Here is a 21,762-nt window from a genome sequence, read left to right as displayed (position 1 = left end):
GAAAAAAACCTCACTTGAAATCTTGGCTAGATTTTGCCAGAAGGCATGTGTGAGACTCTGAGATCAGCTGGAAGAAGGTTTTGTGGTCTGATGAAACCAAAATTAAGCTTTTTGGCCATCAGACTAAATGCTACGTTTGGCTTAAGGCAAACACCACATATAATCAAAAACACACCATCCTTTCCATGAGGCATGGTTGTCATTGCATCATGCTGTGGGGATTCTTCACTGTTGCAGGCTCTAGAAGGCTTATGAAGGTAGAGGGTAAAATGAATGCAGCAAAATACAGGGAAATCCTAGAGGAAAACCTGATGCATTCTTCAAGAGAACTGCAACTTGGGAGAAGATTTGTTTACTATCAAGACAATAACCCTGAGCATGAAGCTAAAGCTACACAGGAATGTTTTAAAAACAACAAAGTTAATGCCCTAGAGTGGCCAAGTCAGAGTCCAGACCTCAATCCAATTGAAAATTTGTGGCTGGACTTAAAAAGGGCAGTTCACTCAGGATCTTCGTGTAATCTGACAGAGTTTTGTCAAGAAGAATGGGGAAAGATTGCAGTGTCCAGGTGTGCAAAGCTGATAGAGACCTATCCACATAGACTCAAGGCAGTATTTGCTGCCAAAGGTGCATCTACTAAATGCTGACTTGAAGGGGTGAGTAATTATGCAATCAGTTATTTTGTGTTAATAAGCGTAATAAATTTAGACCAATTTGACAATTTGTTTTCTTTTGATCAGTGTCAAAAAAGCCAAATTAAATACATTGTGATTCAATGTTATAAAACAATAAAACACCGTACCTGACTTTCCTTGTGGAACCTTTTGGTCTCAGAGCTAATGATTGTGTTTTTAAAATATTTTTCTGTGCCCTTGTCTGTTGTTCTGCTGTCTTTACAAATTAACAGTTCAAAATCCAACAGATGGTAAAAATGTTTATGTTGCAGTGCTGCTAAGAGATGCTTTAATTGGATGAATTTGGATTGATGGAGGTGTGTATGGTATAATGGTTTCAACTGTTGCTGTAGGTGTAAAACTTGCCTACACTCACCATGCTTACATGATCAAGCCTATCACCGAATTCAGCGAGGTACTACGTGGGAAGTATTTAGCTATCACTATCACTAATTTACCAGGTGATTAAATGCTATCCACTTATTCCCACTCATTGCCCTTTCACAAACCCCTGAAAATATCCCACTTCATTTAGCATTGTTGAAGGTTGGTAAGTGGCTGGATGCAGCAGAGTCCTTTCTCAGTTGCTGAGGGAACCAAAAATGAAAATGACAGAGACATAATCAGTCTTTCAATCTGCATTGGGTATGGAATTAGTGTGGATGACAGTATAGTCTGTCGTATGACATGGCAATTCAAACAGATAATGAGCTAAGTCCACACAATATAACATTTATGGAATAGTCATTGGAAACCATTATCATGGATAGAATAACCTCTAGTTTAAAAAGTATAGATTAATCAAGGCAAATCAGTACAGATTTCTTAAATATTTCTGACTAACTTCACAATTATTTGATGAGGTAATAGAGAGGGTAGATTGGGCCATGTACTAAACATCCACATGGACTAGATCTATTTGTCTAAGCGTTGTAAAGAAAATAAAGTCCAAGGAATTACCAGAAAGAGGCAGTTTAGATGTATAAGCCAGTTTGCCTTACTTCAGTGGCTGGGAAGTTGTTGAACTCCATTATTAAGGATGAAGTTTTGGGGTACTCATGATAACATAGGCCAAAGTCAGCAAGATTTCCTTAAAAACAATCTTGCCTAACAGATCTGTTGGAATTCTTTTAGTAAATAGCAGGCATTATAGACAAAGGAGAGTCTGTGGATGTTGGTTTCTTGGATCTTCAGAAGGTGACAAGGTGCTGCACATGTAGCTGCTTAACAAAATAAGAACCCATGATATTATAGGAAAGATACTAGATAGATACTGGATAGGAGATTGGCTGACTGGCAGAGGCAATGAGTAGGAATAAAGGGGGATTTTTCTGATTGGCTGTTGGTGACTAGGAGTTGGAGTTGGGACCACTTCTTTTCATATTATAGGTCAATGATTTGGATGACAGAATTGATGTCTTTGTGTCATGGACAATACGAAGATAGGCTAAAGGGCGTGTAGTGTTGCAAAAGCAGAGAGTCTGTGGAAGAATTTGGATTGAGAGAATATGCAAAGAAGTGACAGTTGGAATATATATGTAGGAAAGTGTACGGTCATGCACTTTGGTAGAAAGAATAAAGCTGTAAACTATTAGAAAAAACATAGAAAACCTATAGCACAATACAGGTCCTTCGGCCCACAAAGTTGTGCCGAACATGTCCCTACCTTAGAAATTGCTAGGCTCCATTATATTAGAAATTACATAGCCCTCTATTTTTATAAGCTCCATGTACTTATCCAAAAGTCTCTTAAAAGACCTTAACGTATCCTCCACCACCGTTGCCAGCAGCCCATTCCATGCACTCACCACTCTCTGCGTAAAAAAACTTACCCCCTGACATCTCCTCTGTACCTACTCCCCAGCACCTTAAACCTGTGTCCTCTTGTGGCAACCATTTCAACCCTGGGGAAAAGCCTCTGACTATCCCAGGGGTCAGCAACCTTTACCACTGAAAGAGCCACTTGGACCCGTTTCCCACAGAAAAGAAAACACTGGGAGCCGCAAAACCCGTTTGACATTTAAAATGAAATAACACTGCATACAACGTTTTGTTTTGCCTTTATGCTATGTATAAACAAACTATAATGTGTTGCATTTATGAAATTGATGAACTCCTGCAGAGAAAACGAAATTACATTTCTGCATGCAACAAAAACATTTTGAACTCCGAAAAAAAGACGTTGGGTTGAAGGTTACTTTTAAGTAAAATACTCAACGTCTATTTGAGTCCTTCTTGTATTTATGAAAAACGCCAAACTTAAATTTGCCGCCAGCAGCAAACCAAAAATAACGTCAGCCAGCTGTCAACCTGAAAAATAAAAGGACTATTTCACTGAACAATGAAAACATATGAATATACGTAAAATAATAGGCAATTAAAATATTTATCATACTTGTTCAGGTTGACTCACACCTGACAATGCAGTCGTATTCAGTAGGGATGGATCGATGCTTAGGGGAGTGACCGGGAAGGATAATGTGTTTTTTTCCTCTCTGAACTCACAGAAGCGTTTCCCAAACGATGTTTGCATTGCAATGATTGCAGAATGTAAATACTCCGAATTTATCATGTCGTGACCTTGTTTGAACTCTCTCAAATTGGGGAAGTGAGACAATGTGCCTTTCTGTAAATCTCTGGCAAGCAACGTCAACTTGCGCTGGAATGCCAAAACATCCTCCAACGTGTGCAGGGCTGTACGTCCTTACCCCGTTGAAGAGCTGTGTTCAGCGTGTTCAGGTGCGCTGTCATGTCTACCATGAAGTGTAGCTTTTCCAGCCACTCTGGCTGTTCCAGCTCAGGAAAGGTGAGCCCTTTGCTGCCCAGGAAAGTTTTCTCTTCTTCCAGACACGCGACAAAGCGTTTCAGCACCTCCCCTCTGGACAGCCAGCGATAAAAACACGTTGTAGCGGTTGCTACACGCAGTCAGTAAACTGCAGTCAAAGATAGCTTTATTCGAACTAAACAGCCTTGCTTTTAAGCCTCCCTCAACCCGCCCCCCATGGGCGCGGATGCTGCAAAAGGCACGTACTCACAAACCCCCGTAGGCTATCTCCCTTAGCCTGAGCGCTGGCTAATTGTGAGCCGGTTCGGATGTGTCAGGAAATGGGTCGCCACAACGTCTTATTTAGATTGTACAAGATCACCATAATCTTCAAATTTAGAATTACATTTCAAAAACTAACAAACTAACATAAAATACATTTTAATTAAATACTGACCATGTAGCGGTGTGCTACACGCAGCGCTAAAATTACGACACGGAGTCGGTAACTGCAGTCGAAGGAAAAAACCTTATTCGAAATCTTCAGCCTCACTTTTAAGCCTCCCTCAACCTGCCCCCCATGGCGCAGAGGCTCCAAAGCTCTGTGCTCGCAAACCCCCGTAGGCTATCTAATAGTGAGTCGGTTCGGATGTGCCAGGAAAAGGGTCGCCACAACCAATTATTTCCCAAAGCAACAGGGAGCCGCAGCACAGACGTAAAAGAGCCACATGTGGCTCCGGAGCCGCGGGTTGCCGACCCCCGGACTATCCACACGATCAATACCTCTCATCATCTTATACCAGCCATCCTCTGTTTCTCCAAGGAGAAAAGGCCGAGTTCACTCAATCTGTTTTCATAAGACATGCTCCCCAATCCAGGCAACGTCCTTGTAAATATCCCCTGCGTCTTTTCTATGGCTTCCACATCCTTCCTGTAGTGAGGTGACCAGAAATGAGCACAGTACTCCAAGCGGGGTCTGACGAGGGTCCTATTTTCTAAACACAGAGAAAATTCAGAAATCAGAGGAGCGAAGGGGCTTGGAAGTCCTTCTGCAGAAGTCCCCAAAGGTTAACTTGCTGGTTGAGTTGGTGATAAGGAAGGCAGATGTAATGTTAACCTTCATTTTGAGAGAACTAGAATATGAAAGCAAGATGGTAATGAAAGGCTTTATAAAGCATCGGTCAGACCACACGGAGTATAATGAGCAATTTTGTGTGCCTTATCTAAGAAAAGATGTGTTGGCATTAGAGAGGGTTTAGAGGAGGTTCACAAGAATGATTCTGGAAACAAGAGTTAACATATTAGGAGTGTTTGACAGCTCTGGGCCTGTACTCATTGGAGTTTAGAATGAGGATAGATCTTATTGAAGCCTATCAAAAAAATTGAAAGGCCTAGATAGAGTGGATGTGGAGAGGATGTTTCCTATAGTGGGTGAGTCTGTGACCAGAGAGTATAGCCTCAGAATAGAGGTATATCCATTTAGAGCAGGGATGAGGAGGAATTAATTTCTTTAGCCTGAGTTTGGTGAATCTGCTTGAGTTCATTGGAGGTTGATAGTTCTTGATTAGTAAGGATATCAAAGGTTATAGGGAGAAGACAGGAGGATGGGGTTGTGAGGGATAATAAACCAGCCATGATGAAATGATAGATGACTCGAGGTGTTGAAAGGCCCAATTCTGCTCTTATGTCTTATGGACATAAATGAAGAATTAATTGTTTTGTCACTAGCCCATTGAGTTCATTGCCAACTTCTTGGTGAGGAACCCCATCAGTCTTATTTCCCTAAGAGCCCTGCATCTTATCCTTTTCCCCCTTTAGTTCCTTTGCCATTAACCTCCACTAGGAAGCAGTTAACCTATCTGCATGTCTCTGAGATATGTGAGAAAGCTGAACCAAGTTATTGTTCCCTTCAAACCTGGTCTCCCTTTCAATTTGGCCAAAACTCATCCTTCAAATTATAATATCTTATTCTAGCTTTCTCCCTGTATTCCAGGCATTATGTAGTGAACACTGAAGCAGAGAACCTTCATCAAGCCTTTATAATGCTCTGTTTCTGTGTCCAAATCAAGTCTGGATTATTGGATTACTTCACAGCAAGTACTGTGAGGTAACAGATACAATGAAAAACTTGTAGGAAAATCACAGGAACATTGGTACAGACAACACACACTATATAAATTATACAATATAGTAAAAATCTGTTGGGGGGGAAAACACAAATTGATCCATAGAAGTCCAAGTAGTGGTGTATACCTGATGTTTGCAGGAAAGTACCAACTTCTGACGGCCCAGAACCTGCCACGATTATTGACATTCCCAGGCATTCTTAAAAACACAGACACATTTCCAGGATTGTTCTAAATATAGGTCCAATCCTGTTAACTGCTTGTCGATATTAAACCAGAGTTAAACCTTCCTTGATGTAATATTTGTTTTACCTGTTGATCATTAGGTTGCCCCTGATTCAGTCTCTCCAGTATATGTAACTCCTCACTGTTTATTTGCCCAATATAAGTAGTTTGCCAAAGGCAGCAGAGTGGTTTAGGAAGATTGGGAGCATGAGGTAGAGGTTGTAGATTAACTTCATGCAGCTTGAAGCTGTGTCAACTTTATCAGTAACAGTAGACCAAGAGAATATCAAAGCTAGAAGAGGTCATGGGTGGTGGTATTTGCAAGCAAGTCAACCATGGTGGGGAACAGTGCTTACCAATGGCTTATTGAAACATTTAAAACCCACCCACCTGGACTCCAGGGAGCTGCCCTCCCTATTGCCTTGCCTGAGGTAACATCAGTTATCTTGTTCCTGCTACATCCTAATGAATTAATGTCCTAATATTTTCAGTTTTAAAAAAACTTTGAGAAAGGAGTGTTGTACAGTATAGAAACACAGCATGTCGGGCTGCAGCTGTGAGGAGAAAAACAGTTAATTTTTCAGGAGGATGGAACTAAACACTCCACTGATTTTTGGGCAGGTTGGAAAGATCTGTGGAGATGACAGTCAAAGATTTCCATTTAAAATCACTTGTAATATGACCTCAACTTTAGAAGTTTTATGGAAGGTTTGCCCTTGGGCAAAAACTGTAGAATGGTGAAATCAGCGATATAGTAACTACACCAAAATCTCTTCAACTTTTTGCCCTCTAATACCCCAGCACCTTGAGATCCCAGGTTAAAAGTAGACAAGCTGTACAGATGACTCAGCTGAAATAGTCTCTCCTTCTCTGCCTCTCACAGACAGTGATAATGAATTGTCGAGTGGCACTGGGGATGTTTCCAAAGAGTGTCCTGAGAAAATCCTGGAATCGTGGGGAGAATTGCTGCAGAGATGGTGAGTAGCGCAGCTAACCATGTAGAGTGTGTTTGCTTCCTGCCACAGCATTGTTTGACATTTCTTCTGTGGTTATTAGCAGAACAGTTAACTGCGGTGGACCAGCACCCAACTCCAACCCATCTTCTGTGCCTCTTCCATTATCTTTCCTTCTCTACCTGTTGCACCCCTTGCATCCTTACACACCCCTGCTCTCTTGTATATGCCTCCCCTCTTTTTACTGTTGCTGTGGTCATTACCACCAATGTTTCCCTTTGTTCCCACCCAAGACAGGTTTCTGTAGGTGGTTCAGCAGGAGCTGCCTGACCCAAGACTAGACTTCCTCACTTTGCACCATTGCCCGGCAGGTCAGCATGATACTGAGCAAGTGCTGCAATGTCAGAAGCACTGGGTGTAGGAGGAAACAATATATTGAGATCCTGCCCAGCCTGAGAGATCTCGCCTTGCCATTTGAAGAATAAGACAGGAAATTTGCCTATTGTCTTGGCTGTTCTTTGTCTCTCAATCTCTGACAGGGCAGCACTTCCTCAGTGTTGTGCTCCTTTTTTAGTCTGGTTGAAACAAATTCTGGGGCCAAGAATGCTAAGCAAAAAGTAAACTATGCTGCCATACAGACAAAGTCATGATGTTGTGCTGGGGCCACAAAAGTATCCAGCACTGAATTTGAAAAATGCTATTGTAGGAGAGGGTTTTCCCCACTATCCGAAGGTAGAACGTTCCTATGAAACCGTTTGTAAGCTGAAATGTAAAGCGAAGAAGCAATTACCATTAATTTATATGGGAAAAAATTTTGAGTGTTTCCAGACCCAAAAAATAACCTACCAAATCATACCAAATAGCACATAAAACCTAAAATAACTGGAATATACAGTAAAAGCAGGAATTATATGATAAAGACTTTCTATATGTAAAGAGGGTTTCTTCTTTTTTGTTAACTAGCAGGAATGCTAATTTACTGATAACGAGAATGGTATTCCTTTGTAAACCAAATGGGGATTAATGTTCTTTCTTCTGAGTCTGTAAGCTTTTGTTGACGGGCTTTTGGGGTCGAGAGAGAGGACGCAATGCTCTAAGCTGGGCGAGGATCGGACCCCAAAGGGGGGTCCGAGGCCGGGAGATTCTCTGAGGGGGGGGGGGGATGAAGCTAGATGTGCTTGGTTGACCACTCGGAGGGTCCTGAGCTGTTTGGAGAGTCCGAGGAGTTCGGAGGGTCCTGAGCTGCGAGTCGAGGAGTTCGGAGGGGATCGAATGGTGGCCAGAAGACTTCAGAAATTGAGCTCCAACGGCTGTGCACGTAGTGGTTTGGACTTTGATAAGTTTGGCGCCTTTTCTTTAATTTTCTCTTCATATATACTGTATCGTTATTAATCACTTAGTTATAGTAACCTTTATAAATTGTACTCATTTAATTGCATATGGTGTACTGTCTGTTTTTGGGTGAGGCGGGGACCTCACACAGCATCCACACCAGCTGATTACCCAGTTTGGCGGGGCCGAAGGCTGCTCCCCCTAGACGAGAACGAGCTGAGCGAGCTTGCGACCCAGGGGGTTACATTGATAAAGTAGAAATATTGTATGTACAGTGTAGTTTCACTTAGACAGCGAGCCAAAATCGATTTGGAGAGAAAAAAAAATCAGCCCATAGGCACATGCGCATGTACACACATGCTCACACAACTGCCCGCACATGGTTTCACGGTCATGGTAGTCTTTCTCGGGGTAAACACATGTATAAAGTGGGCGTCTTTTTTCGTAAAAGCGAAAGTCCTCTTCAGTTAACGAAAACAGGTACTAATGTAGGTCTTTCGTAATAGTGAGCTGTCGTAAAGTGAACGTTCGAAAAATGGGGGCCACCTGTACTTAAGTATATATATTTTTATTGACACATGCAATACATGCTGAAGCTTTATTATGACTGAGCAGTAACCTTGGGTTGTGACTTGATCTCAGTATGTATACCTATTGACAGTGTCTCTTCCTTCAGGCACAGCAATCTGACTACCAGACCCAAAGGGTTGTCTGTCCTTGTTAAACGTGGCATTCCAGAAGCACTCAGAGCAGAAGTTTGGCAGTTGTTGTCGAATTGCCACGATAATCAAGCAATGCTGGAAAATTACAGAATCCTGATCACTAAGGTAGGATACAGCTCAGCAGTGGAAGTAGAAGTAGGTGCCTGATTGATGAAGCATCCAGAGTCCTCTACATCATTGTATTGTATTCACACTCATAGACCGGGAGTTGCATTTAAATTTGAACCCTGTGTTCTACCTTGCAATGTCACAGGACTGTATTCACACTTGCAGACCCATGGTTCAAAGTGAACATCAAGGTGCATGGTCCTATGTTCATTCACAGCCTCACTGCATCATGCTCACAGTTTGCTTTCATACAGAATGGTATTCACACCATTGTAAGCTGCTTTATTCAAAATTTTTACACGTGTAGTTCTGAATACATACATGTAAGTGTGTGATTTAGTGGTTGGATGTAGTCATGTGGGATTTATGCTCACCTGTAAACTCGCTGATAGCATTTTTACAGGCCTTTGAATATTTTCTGTGAAAATTCCTCAGGTTTATCCATTGGATGTGTTTGCAGGGACAGTTTCCTTGCATGTTTTGGGTTTGACTGGCTCTGTATTATTTCAGTTCTGGAGGATTTCTGTTCTGCTAACTGTTCAGTGTTCAACTTACTGTAATGCTTGTTCATTCAGTTGATTTAAATATTGACGAAGGGTTCACTTTTCTTAAGACGCATTTAAAACTTGCACACTTTGTATCATTAAACATTTATGTTATGTTAATTTACCACATGCTTTCTTTTGTGTCCTCTGTATTAATTGTCTTTGTACTGCATCAGCTTCCATGCCATGCAGTTCACAGTGAGAGTCTCTGCATTAACTGGCTTTTTCATTACATGAAGGACCAAAACCTTGATTTCGTATTGGGGAATAATTGCTTACCATTGTTTTCATTTTGTCAGAATGCCCCAGTGGCTGGGCACTGAACCTGGGAGTTGTGCTTAACTTGGAGCCTTCACTGAATTTGGATTGTTAGTGATGGAGGTAGCTTTTCTCGCCTTTATTCCTCCTACACCTGCATTTTGGGGTTTTTGGAAGAGTTGTCTGTAATTGGCTCCAAATGTATAATGTGTTCATGTGATGTGCACTGTGAAGCTATAAAGCTGGAGTGTTTTCTGGAACTTTCTTTCAATAGGCATTGAAAGCAGAGTCCTTGAACGTAGATTTGTATAGATTCCTGATAAGCAAAAGGGTTCTGCGATTAGTATAGCCAGAGCTAAGGGACTGCAGATGCTGACACCTGGAACAAAAAGCAAACCACTGGAAGGGCTGTGGGTTGAACAGCATCTGTGGGAGAAAAGATCTGATGAGGTTTCAGGAAAGAGAGAGAAGATATCCCAGTCACTTAATGATACCTGTCTCACCCATTTTACTCTCTTTATATTCTTTATATCTTCCTTTTCTGCTCCCACGCCAACAATTCCTCCTTAGATACTAACGCCCTTTTGTGTTTGTCCAGCAGTTGGTTTTTGCACCAGTGCCAATGAGGTAATGTTGTGACATTTAACTTCAATGTTCACAGGGTGTTCAGGGAAAGAAAAGCTTGGGCAACAGTGAATATCTGCTCAGTGTTGTGGTAATGTACTCATCATTTCTGTTGTAAAAGAATCAAAGAATATGCTTTCCTCGAGTTCTTACACAACCTCAGTGCTTCATTGGTTGTTATGTGAGCACCGCTATGTAGTAGGACCTTATCTACAGCAAGCTTCTGGAAACAGCAGCTTTACAGTGTAATGATTGGATAACCTTTGGTGGTGTTAATGGAATACATTTGGAATGTTTTCTACTCACCTGTCAGGGCAGAGGGATTGTTTAACACACTACTTAAAAATACGCACCTCGGTCACCTGAGTGTTTGTTTAGATTTTTGTCCTCACCTCTCAGGTGGGACATGAATCCGTCTACATCCTTCTGACTCAAAGGTGAAAATGCAGAAACCCTTCAGCAGAAAAGGGTGAGGTGTTCTAGGAGCTGAAGGCACATTGGTGAGGAAAGAATATTGGCAATATCACATTGCAAGACTCTACTTTGTGGTTACCAAGGACAGCAGATGAAAGGACTGTGAAATATGAAAGGGAACAAGTTTGAACTCTGCAGAGTAAAAACGTGGCAACATGCATTAGAGAATGTACATATTGAAGAATTTATATGTCTGCATAGATCATGTCACCTTCCTGACAGTTCAAACATTTACCTATCAATAACAAAGATAAGTTCAAGTTAAAAGCAGATGAAAGATAATTAAAATTGTAAATCTCAAGAATAGGAATAGTGGTAGAAAACTGTGAATACATGCTTTAAATTCTCCTGTTTTCAATGTTGAGGCTTAAAATACATCTCTCAGCAAGGTTTGGAATGTTGCTTTGTCAGTTTGTTTGCTGTTATGTTGCATGCCCAGGAGGGAAAGAAGCACTGTTTCACTCTTGGTTTGTGAGCTATGAAGGCAGACAGCAGAATAATAGCTAGTCTGATATAAATGCTGTGATTATTATACTCAAAATTGATGCTGATCAGATTTTACAGACACTTTATCCAGGGAACTCATGGTTATTTTATCTGTTGACATACACCATGGAGTAGGCCCTTCTGGCCCTTCGAGCTTCACTGCCCTAGCAATTCCACAACCCGGATTAACTTTCATGGGGAGGTCATATTCCTTACGGAACAGTGCTGGAACTGAACTTCAAACTTCGGATTGGCCTGTGCTGTAATGTTGCTTATGCACGGGAGCATTTTTAAAGAAAATTGACTTTGTATATTTCTTGTTAGCTTAACAAGATGAATTTCAGAATGCAGTTAAATTTATTTAGATTATGTGAAAGAGAAATAGAACATTGAAATCTACAGCACATTACAATGTTGTACCAACCATGTAACCTACTCTAGAAACTGCCTAGAATTTCCCTACCGCATAGCCCTCTTGTTTTCTAAGCTCCATGCACCTAAATGTCTCTTAAAAGATAGGTCATCCTATCTTTTAAGGATGTTATCCTCCATCGCTCTAAGGCGAAAAGGCCAAGTTCACGCAACCTATTCTCAGAAGGAATGCTGTCCAGTCTAGGCAACATCCTTTTAAATCTCCTCTGCACTCTCTCTATAGTATCCACATCCTTCCTGCAGTGAGGTGACCAGAACAAACACGTTCTTTTAGTGTTTCTCCCTTGGCATAGAATATACTAAGTTGGAGATGATGCAATTGTAAAGAATAGTCTGACATGGTGGTTATTGGAATGATTTATCAAGTAGTTCAAGAGGTGAGCTCAGGTATCGAAGAGCAAAAATTACTTATCTGAACAGTGCATTTTGCTATCTTGCAGCCAATGAAGTACAGAGCATGGGTGGGGTGTTTTAAATGAAAACAGATATTTTGTGCACAGCAGAATCCCCAAAACAGCCACATGACAATTACTATATTATCTGTTGTGTTTGATGCGTTTGAGCAGTGTGACATTTACTTGATAATCTGTGGAAATAAATTTTCAAAATAAAAATATTAGATCTTTTATTTTTGCTTCAATGAGTGCTGGGAACCTACATTAAAACAGCATTTAAAAACACAAAATGCTGGCAGAACTCAGCAGGCCAGACAGTATCTATGAGGGGAGGTAGTGACGACATTTCGGGCCGAAACCCTTCATCAGGAATGAAGTAACATGGGGTGGTCGAGGGGGGATAAGAAGTGCGGTGAGGAATAAAGTAGAGTGCTAGGAAGTGATAGGCTGGAGGGAAATGGGCTGGAGGAAGGTGGAGAATTATGGGAAATAAAAGAGAAAGAAAGGTAGGGCTGGGGGGAGATTATAGTGAGGGGGGAAAAAGAGAGAGAAAGAGAACCAGACTAAAATAATAGATAGGGATGGGTGTAGGCAGGGGTATCAACAGAGGTCTGTGAGTTGGATGTTCATGCCGGCAGTTAGGAGGCTACCTAGGCGGGAGATAGGGTATTGCTCCATCGACCACCGGCAGAGGCAGTGCTGATAGTGGGACCGGTGGCGGCAGTGCTGATAGCGGGAGGCGTCGAAGGAAAGTGAAAATCCACGTCCTGCCTGCGGCCAATATACCGCCAACGGAAAGAAAGATCGCTGCTTGCATCTGAGCCTGTCGCCATGACTCCCGGGCCGTCCCGCACTGACCTGCGGTGGGTGTTTCTGGCGGGCATTAGGTGGCTGTCTGGCTGCAAGGCGTAGAGAAATTTCAGTTCCACAGGCCACACGCAGGCCGATGGAGCAATACCCTATCTCCCGCCTAGGAAGCCTCCTACCTGCCGGCATGAACATCCATCTCACAGACCCTCTGTTGATACCCCTGCCTACACCCATCCCTATCTGTTATTTTAGTCTGGTTCTCTTTCTCTTTTTTTCCCCCCTCACTATAATCTCCTCCCAGCCCTACCTTTCTTTCTCTTTTATTTCCCATAATTCTCCACCTTCCCCCTAGCCCATTTCCCTCCAGCCTATCACTTCCTAGCACTCTACTTTATCCCTCCCCCCACTTCTTATCCCCCCTCGACCATCCCATGTTACTTCACTCCTGATGAAGGGTTTCGGCCCGAATCGTCATTGCTACCTCCTCTCATAGACGCTGTCTGGCCTGCTGAGTTCTGCCAGCATTTTGTGTTTTTATTTATTTCCAGCATCTGCAGATTCATTTGTGTTGCCTTAAAACAGCATTTCCTCACTTCTTGACTGGGTCATGGGATTGAAGTTCCAGAGTGAGATTTAAAGTCACAAACTTCTGCGTCAGATACAGCCTGCAGTGATGCACAAGCTTTTCTGAGAAATGTTGGCAAGGAATTCCATTGAAATGTCTTTTTACTGATTTTACTTAGACCGTGAGATCCAGGAGCAGAATTGGGCTACTTGGCCTATCAAATCTGCTCCAATATTCAATAACGGTTGATGTTTTTCAATTCCATTCTCCTGCCTTCCTTCCATAATCCAGAACTCTCTTTAGCAAACAAGGATTTATCAATCTCTGCCTTAAATACATCAGTTACTTGGCGTCTACAGTTGTCTGTGGCAACAAGTTCCACAGATTTACCTTGTTCTGGCTGAAGAAATTCCTCCTCATCTCAGTTTTAAAGCCTTTATTCTGAGGCAGTGTCCTCAGATCCTAGACTTTCCTAGTAATGGAAACATCCTCACCATGTACCCTCTATCCAGGTCTCCCTTACTTTGGTATGTTTGCAAGTGTGATTATTTATTTATTTGGTCTTTTTGCCAACTCTGGATCAATGCTCCTAATCATTCAATCATTTCACCAAAGAAACCAAATTCATCTTCATCACTCTTTGTACCACTGGGAGGGCAAAAGATGAAGTTTTCACCTCATTCACTTGTGTGCGAGTGATAGATCTTCAAGAATTGTGCATCTTAATGTAAATGGATAAAAAACGTCATCTTTAACAATATTTTTGAGTAATTGGTGTTGCCATACTTACCTTTGAGAAAGTGGCAGTGAGACTCATACTTCCTAAAACCCTGCAGTCCTGGTGGTGAAAGTGGAGGCAAGAGGCTATTATCTTTGTCAAAGGCTTCTGATGCAGCAGTTTAATCTAAAGCATCAATAACCCACCACAGATACACCTGACCCACTAGATCTTCCAGCAGATTGTTTGTTGCTAGGTTCCAGCATCTGCAAAGATAATAGGATAGGTGACCAAAACCTTGGACAAAGTGAAACTGGAGTTTTAATAACATAAGCATGAGCAGGGGCAGGCCATGTAGCCATATGAACCTGCTTTGCCATTCAGTAAGTGATCTGATATCAGTATTGGTTGCTATTGTCACGGCTACCAAAATTCAATGAAGAGCTTTTGTTTTGCGTGCCATCCAGTTAGATCATGCCATGTATAAATACAACAGGGTAGTAAAAAGAAAACAGAATGTAGAATATAGTGTTGCAGTTTTAGAGAAAGCGCAGTGCAAGTACACAAAATGCAGTGATGATGATGAGCTAGGTCAGGAGATAATGTTCGTTTTTTAGGTACGAAAAGTCAGTGGTCAGGTTGACTGTGGGTGCTGCAGCCGAGCTGTTTACACGATACACAAGCCAGGACAGTACGATATGGAGAGCAAGCTGTTGCCAATGCAGCAGGCTCCCCCTCTTTACACAGCTGATGAATCCAAGGTAATGGCAGGTACCAATATAGTTTGGCATCAGTGGCATTGCAGCAGTTGCAAGTCAGCATTGATCTCAAGGAGTCATGGGATCCAAGGGGACATTGCTTTGTGGATCCAGAACTGGCTTGCCCACGGAAGGTACAGAGTTGTTGTAGATGGGTCATATTCTGCATGGAGGTCAGTCATCACTGGTGTGCCTTGGGGATCTGTTCTGGGACCCCTGTTCTCTGTGATTTTTATAAATGACCTGGATGAAGAAGTGGAGGGATGGGGTAGTAAATTTGCTGATGACAAAAAGCTTGGGGGTGTTGTGGATAGTGTCGAGGGCTGTCAGAGGTTACAGTGGGACATTGATAGGCTGAAAAACTGGGCTGAGAAGTGGCAGATGGAGATACAACCCAGATAAGCATGGAATGGGCTGCCGGCAATGGTGGTGGAGGCGGATATGATAAGGTCTTTTAAGAGAGTCCTGGACAGGTACATGGAGGTCAGAAAAATAGAGGGCTATGGGTAACCCTAGGTTATTTCTAAGGTAAGGACATGTTTGACACAGCCTTGTGGGCCAAAGGGCCTGTCTTGTGCTGTAGGTTTTCTATGTTTCAATATAGGACTGTCTTAGGGACTCCAGCTCTTTTTTTCCCCCTCAGGATTTACTCCCAAAGCCTTTACTATGATCCTAGGTGAGCTGCCAATCACAGCTGACGAGCCCCATCTGTCTGAAGTGACCGTTTTTAAGGTGGCAGTAACCTGCTTTTACCCCTTTTCTTGTCAGTAGAAATGGTACCACCAGGCTTAGTAGCAAAGCTCCATGTGAAGGCCAGGAATTGGACTTAGTTGTCAAAGGCTATTTGAGATGTGCACCATTGGGAGCATTTAATAGGTAGTGAGAATTTATCCCCAATACCGAGAGAGAGAGAGATAATTTAAGTGACTGTTAACAATACAGTCTGGTGGTACATGTTTTTAAACTTTTTTATCATCTGTACATTGGGAGACGGGAAAAGAGAGTTATTGTGGGGTGAGAGGAGGGACACGATGATGTTAGCTGCTTTCCTGAGCCAGTTGGAAGGATTTCAATATGCAGGTAATTTGGGAAAATCAGGTTGGTGCTGATTCCAATAGGGGGAGTTTCTAGATTGCCTACGAGATGGCTTTTTAGAGAGACTGTGGTTGAGCCTACTCGGGGATCAGCTATTCTGGATTGGGTTGTGCAATAAACCAGAATTGATTAGACACCTTAACGCAATAAAGCACTTAGGGGCAAGGGATCATAATATGATCATATTCACCCTGAAGTTTGAAAAGGAGAAGCTAAAGTCAGATGTATCAGTATTACAGTAGAGTAAACGGAATTACAGAGGCATGAGAGAGGAGTTGGCCAGATTGATTGGAAAAGAACACTGGCTTGGATGATGGCAAAGCAGCAAGGGCACAAAGATTAGTGGGAAGTTAGAGGATTGGGAAGCTTTTTAAAAACAGCAGAAGGCAACTAAGAAGTCATAAAGAAGGTAAAGAAGGAATATGAAAGTAAGCTAACTAATAACATTCAAGAGGTTACCATAAGTTTCTTAAGATACATAAACTGTAAAAGAGAGGCAGGAGTGGATATCATACCATTGGAAAATGATGTTGAAGAGGTTGTAATGTAATAGGGAGCAGGAAATGGCGGATAAACTAAATGAGTATTTAGCATCAGTGTTCACTGTGGAAGATACTAACAGTATTCTGGAAGTTCCACTGTCGGGTCATGAAGTGTGTGAAGTTACCATTACTAGAGAGGAGGTTCTTGGGGAACTGAAAGGTTTGAAGGTAAACAAGTCACCTGACCAGATGGACTACACCCCTGGTTTCTCAAAGAGGTAGCTGAAGAGATTGTGGAGGCATTAATAGTGATCTCCCAAGAATCACTGGATTCTGGAATGGTTCTGGAAGACTGGAAAATTGCAAATGTCACCCCACTCTTCAAGAAGGGAAGGAGGCAGAAGAAAGGACTTTATAAGATGTTGGAGTCGATTAGTAAGGATGAGGTCCCAAAATACTTGACAGCACATGATAAAATAGGCCATAATCAGCATAGTTTCCTCAAGGGAAATCTTGCCTGACAAATCTGTTGGAATTCTTTGAAGAAGTAACATGCAGGATAGACAAAGAACTGTTGGTTCATGTTGTGTACTTGGATTTTCAGAAGACCTCTGACAAGGTGCTTAACAAGCTAGGAGCCCATGGTATTACATGATATATTTTAGCATCGATAAAGCAGTAGCTGATTGACAGGAGGCAATGAGTGGGAATAAAGGGAGCCTTTTCTGGTTGGCTACTAGTGACTAATGGTGTTTCACAGTGGTCTTGTGTTGTGTCTGATTTTTTTTTAAAGCGTGATATGTGAATGATTTGGATGATGGAATCGATGGCATTTTGCAGATGGTATGAAGGTAGGTAGAGGGAGCAGGTAGTTTGAGGAAGTAGAGAGGCTACAGAAGGACTTAGACAGATTATGAGAATAGGCAAAGAAGTGTATAGTCATGCACTTTGGTAGAAGAAATGAAAGGGTTGACTATTTTCTAAATGGAGAAGAAGTACAAAAAAACTGAGGTGCAGAGGGACTTGAGAGTACTTGTGTAGGATTCCCTAAAGGTGAATTTGCAGGGATGAAGAAAGCAAATGCACTGTTAGCATTCATTTCAAGAGGACTAGAATATAAAAGCAAAGATGTAATGTTGAGACTTTATAAAGTACTGGTGAGGCCTCACATGGAGTATTGTGAGCAGTTTTGGGCCCTTTATGTTAAAAAGGATGTGCTGAAACTAGTGAGGGTTCAAAGGAGGTTTATGAAAATGATTTCAGAATTGAAGAGCTTTGGGCCTATATTCACTAGAGTTCAGAAGAATGAGGAGTGATTTCATTGAAACCTAACAAATGGTGAAAGGCAAACAACAACACACACAAAATGCTGGTGGAACACAGCAGGCCAGGCAGCATCTATAAGAGAAACACCGTCGACGTTTCGGGCCAAGACCCTTCGTCAGGACACTGACTAAGTGATATTTTGTGTGTTGTTGTTGTTGTTTGAATTTCCAGCATCTGCAGATTTCCTCGTGTTTGCTCTTTAAATGGTGAAAGGCCTTGATATAATGGATGTGGAGAGGATTTTCCTATGGTGGAAGAGCCTAAGACCACGGGAATCGAGGGTAATCCTTTTAGAACAGAGATGAGGAGGAATTCCTTTTGCCAGTGCATGGCAAATCTGTGTGATTTTTTGCCATAGGCGGCTGTGGCTGTAAGTCATTGGGTACTTGTCAGGCAGAGGTTGATAGATTCTTGATTGGTTAGGGCATGAAGGGATACTGGAAAAAGGGAAGAGATAGAAACTGAGAGGAAAATTGGATCAGCAATAATGAAATGGTGCAGCAGACTTGATGGGCCAGTTGGCTTAATTCTCTTCCTGTTTCTTAAGGTTTTATGGAAAGTTGCGAGGCATTTTTACAGAGTGGTGGGTGCTGGAACATGCTCCTTGGGAAGGTGGTGGATATTAATATGATAGCAATGTTTAAGAGGTATTTAGAAGGACACATAAACTTGCACAGTTGAACAGGTATGGACCATGTGTAGGTAGATGGGATTAGTTTGGATTGTCATCGTGGTCAGCACAGTGGTGAGCCCAAAGAGCACTCTTGTGCTATATGTTCTGTCTCATGCATGCTCTTTCATGTCTTTTTCCTGTTTGGGCTTCAGGCTTTCTTAGATAACAGTGCTGCAGTTATCATTTCTTTGGGTCGTCATCTCTGCTCTTCGAAGCTGCTAATATTGTTGTTCCCCTTTCCTTTGTCCTACATGTAGGGTGTTGATTTATGATGGTACAGCATGGGAACAGCTCTTTGGTCCACCACCTGCTGAACTAAAACTAATAACCCCTCTTCCCTTCTACCTGCACATGGTCCATATCCCTTCATTCTCTGCACATTCATGTTGCTATTGAAGCTATATTTGCCTTCAGCACATAATCTAGGCACCCACCACTATCTGTGTGTGAGAAAAAACTTGTCTCACACTGCACCTTTGAACTTTCCTCTCTCACCTTAAATGAGAGTAGTCACCTTAGAGCAGTCCTCTAGTGTTCCTCATTTCAAACCCTAGGAAATGTTGTCTATCTCCTCTGACTATGCCTATCATAATTTTATGAATTTCTATTAGATAAAAACACTGTTAATTATAATGCACTTTTCCCAGCAGCAAGATATCCCTACGAGTCCATCATGTAGTGCGATTGTTGTGTACTGCTGGAGGATATTTGAACCACTGTACTTCCTAATCCTGGATTTACTTTCAGTTTTCTGCTCTCTTACATGCCATTGGCTTTAAAATAACAATGCACCTGAGAAAAACTAATAAAAGCAGTACCTCAGGATATTCATACGACATCATTCACCTTTGTCAGTTATGTTTTTAGTGGTCCAATTTAACCTATGATACAGTAGGAGCTATGAAGATAACTAATTTATGCACTAAGAAACTAAGGAAATGTTAAAATGCAGGTTAACTAGAGAATTTTACCTGAATTAATTTAATGTGGTGTTAGAGTGAAACACCTATCCCTCTTTGAGTATCCATTACCTGTCATACTGAATCAGCATGGAGATGACAACTAGGGACTTTATCTGTTAATTACTACTAATCTCTGAGATCAGTTACTGAGCAAGACAGGCTTCTAAAATCATTAAAAGTTCAAGTAATCACCTCTCTGCACAATCTGATGATCTCCTCGTTGAGGGAGATTCATAAAGCACACAGAATTCTCAGCATAGCCATGATTCAAAGAACAGGAATCTTTGTCAATTTCACAATCATCTTATTGTCACCATACAACATGAAATGTAATTACTGTGGGTCAGTGTGGGGAGGTAGTGCTGAGGTAAATCTCTGCCAGTACATTAACACTGCATTATCTTCAACTGTGATGTACTCAGCAACTGTTCTCTTGGGTTGAATGATGACTGATGGGAGTCATTTGAAGTAGAACAGTTTATATACAGCAGTTACCCATGCAAATGGAAGTCAGCACTACATTCCAACTCCAGTGCTCATTTCATTTTGTAAAAGATAGATACCAGTATAGATTCCATGAGTATAACTTCAGCTGATCATTCTCAAGACACAATTCAGAAGTGACTGGGAATTTCCAGGTCACAGAGTCCTAGAAACTGGCTCTTTGGACCACCCTGTCCTTTTCAAGCATGATGCCCACCAAGTTAGTTCAATTTGCCCATGTTTGGCCCATATTCCTCTAAATCATTCATGTCCATTTACTTAACCTAATATCTTTTAAGTATTGTTAGTGTATCTTCCTCAACCATTGCCTCTGGCAGCTCAGTCCGTGAATACACTATCCTCTGTGTGAAATAGCTGTCCCTCAGTTCCATTTTAAATCTTTCACCTCTCACTTGAAACCTATGCTCTCTAGTTTTTTAGCTCCCCTTCCCTGGGAAAAGGTTATATGTGGTTACACTAAATGTATCTTTCATGATGTTATCTAAGGTCACCCCTCAATTTCCTTTGTTCCAAGGAATAAAATCCTAATCTGCCCAACATCTCTTTTTAACTTGGGCCCCTCGTGTCCTCTGCACTCTTTCCCAGATTGATGTCTTTCCTATAGGAGGGTTGCCAAAATAGTATGCACTACTTCACATGTGTTCAAGCCTGATGTCAGCATGAACATCAGCATACTCTTCCCTGATCTCAACCTTGTTCTTGCCCTCCATATTGGTAATTATAAATGCAAAATTGTTACGTAGTACCTTGCCCCCATCCTCTAGCCCTTTGCATAAATTTCCTCCTTTGACTTTGAAATGGTCATATGTTCTCCCTCATCACTCTCTTATTTTAATGTATTATATGTATAAAGTGGCTTGGGATTTTCCTTAATCCTACTCTCCAAGGACGTTTCATAGTCCCCTTTTACTCTTCAGATTTTGTGTTTAATTTCTTTATATTCTTCTAGGGCCATGTTTGATTTCAGCTTTTTAAATCTTGCATATACTTTTCCTTTTTGACAAATTTGCAATATTTCTCATCATCCAAGATTCCTAAACCTTCCTGTCCTCACCTATCTTCCTTACAGGAACATGCTAGTCCTTTAAACAACTCACATGTGGACTTCCAATAATAGCTGCTTCCAATTTACTCTCCGCAGTGCTTCTGAGCAAGTCATTGAAGCAGGTTACCACGTTCTTGGGTACTGGTATGAATGAAACCGGTATGATTGAAAGAATATAATCTTCAGAAAAATGCTAGGCTCATTCAGCTGTGATTACACAGAGTTGTATATATATGGAACCTTTCCAAAAGGTTTTCAAGGATGGTGGTCAATTAAAAATTGTAACATGCAAGTAATAGAGTTTGGTTTAATAGAAAGTCAAGAAACTGAAGATATTGTAATCTGGAGTAACAATTTTATAGAGGAAGTCTGCAAGTCAGTTGAATGGAACTGCCTTTATTTCTTATATCCTTCACATACATGAGGAGTAAAAACTTTTACGTTACGTCTCCATCTAAATGTACAATGTACAATCATAGTAATTTATAATAAGTAGATGCAACATAGAGTACACTCAAATCTGTTCACAACTACAGATGTGCTGGGCTGTCCACACCATGCTCTGCAGAGTCCTGAGATCAGCATGAGTTTATCAGTCTGATGGCCTGGTGGAAGAAGCTGTCCTGGAGCCTGTTGGCCCTGGCTTTTATGCTGCGGTACCGTTTCCCGGATGGTAGCAGCTGGAGTAGATTGTGGTTGGGGTGAC

General features: G+C 41.6%; 1 protein-coding gene across 4 annotated transcripts in view; it reads left to right on the top strand.

The window, feature by feature from the left end:
* Positions 1 to 21,762, top strand: part of LOC132402205 (rab GTPase-activating protein 1-like) — a 570,990-nt gene that overhangs the window by 164,888 nt on the left and 384,340 nt on the right. For 3 of the 4 annotated variants that reach the window (XM_059984929.1, XM_059984928.1, XM_059984930.1), the window contains exons 12-13: positions 6,673 to 6,766; positions 8,751 to 8,901. In XM_059984929.1, the coding sequence (XP_059840912.1) occupies positions 6,673 to 6,766; positions 8,751 to 8,901 (245 nt within the window). Of the gene's footprint in view, positions 1 to 6,095; positions 6,221 to 6,672; positions 6,767 to 8,750; positions 8,902 to 21,762 lie in introns of those variants that run through there. The other variant, XM_059984931.1, reaches the window with a different exon arrangement.

Source organism: Hypanus sabinus, chromosome 11 (genome assembly GCF_030144855.1).
Source record: "Hypanus sabinus isolate sHypSab1 chromosome 11, sHypSab1.hap1, whole genome shotgun sequence".
NCBI classification, from domain to species: Eukaryota; Metazoa; Chordata; class Chondrichthyes; order Myliobatiformes; family Dasyatidae; genus Hypanus; species Hypanus sabinus.
Note: the sequence above shows the minus strand (reverse complement) of the source record. Positions and strands in the feature narration are given on the sequence as shown.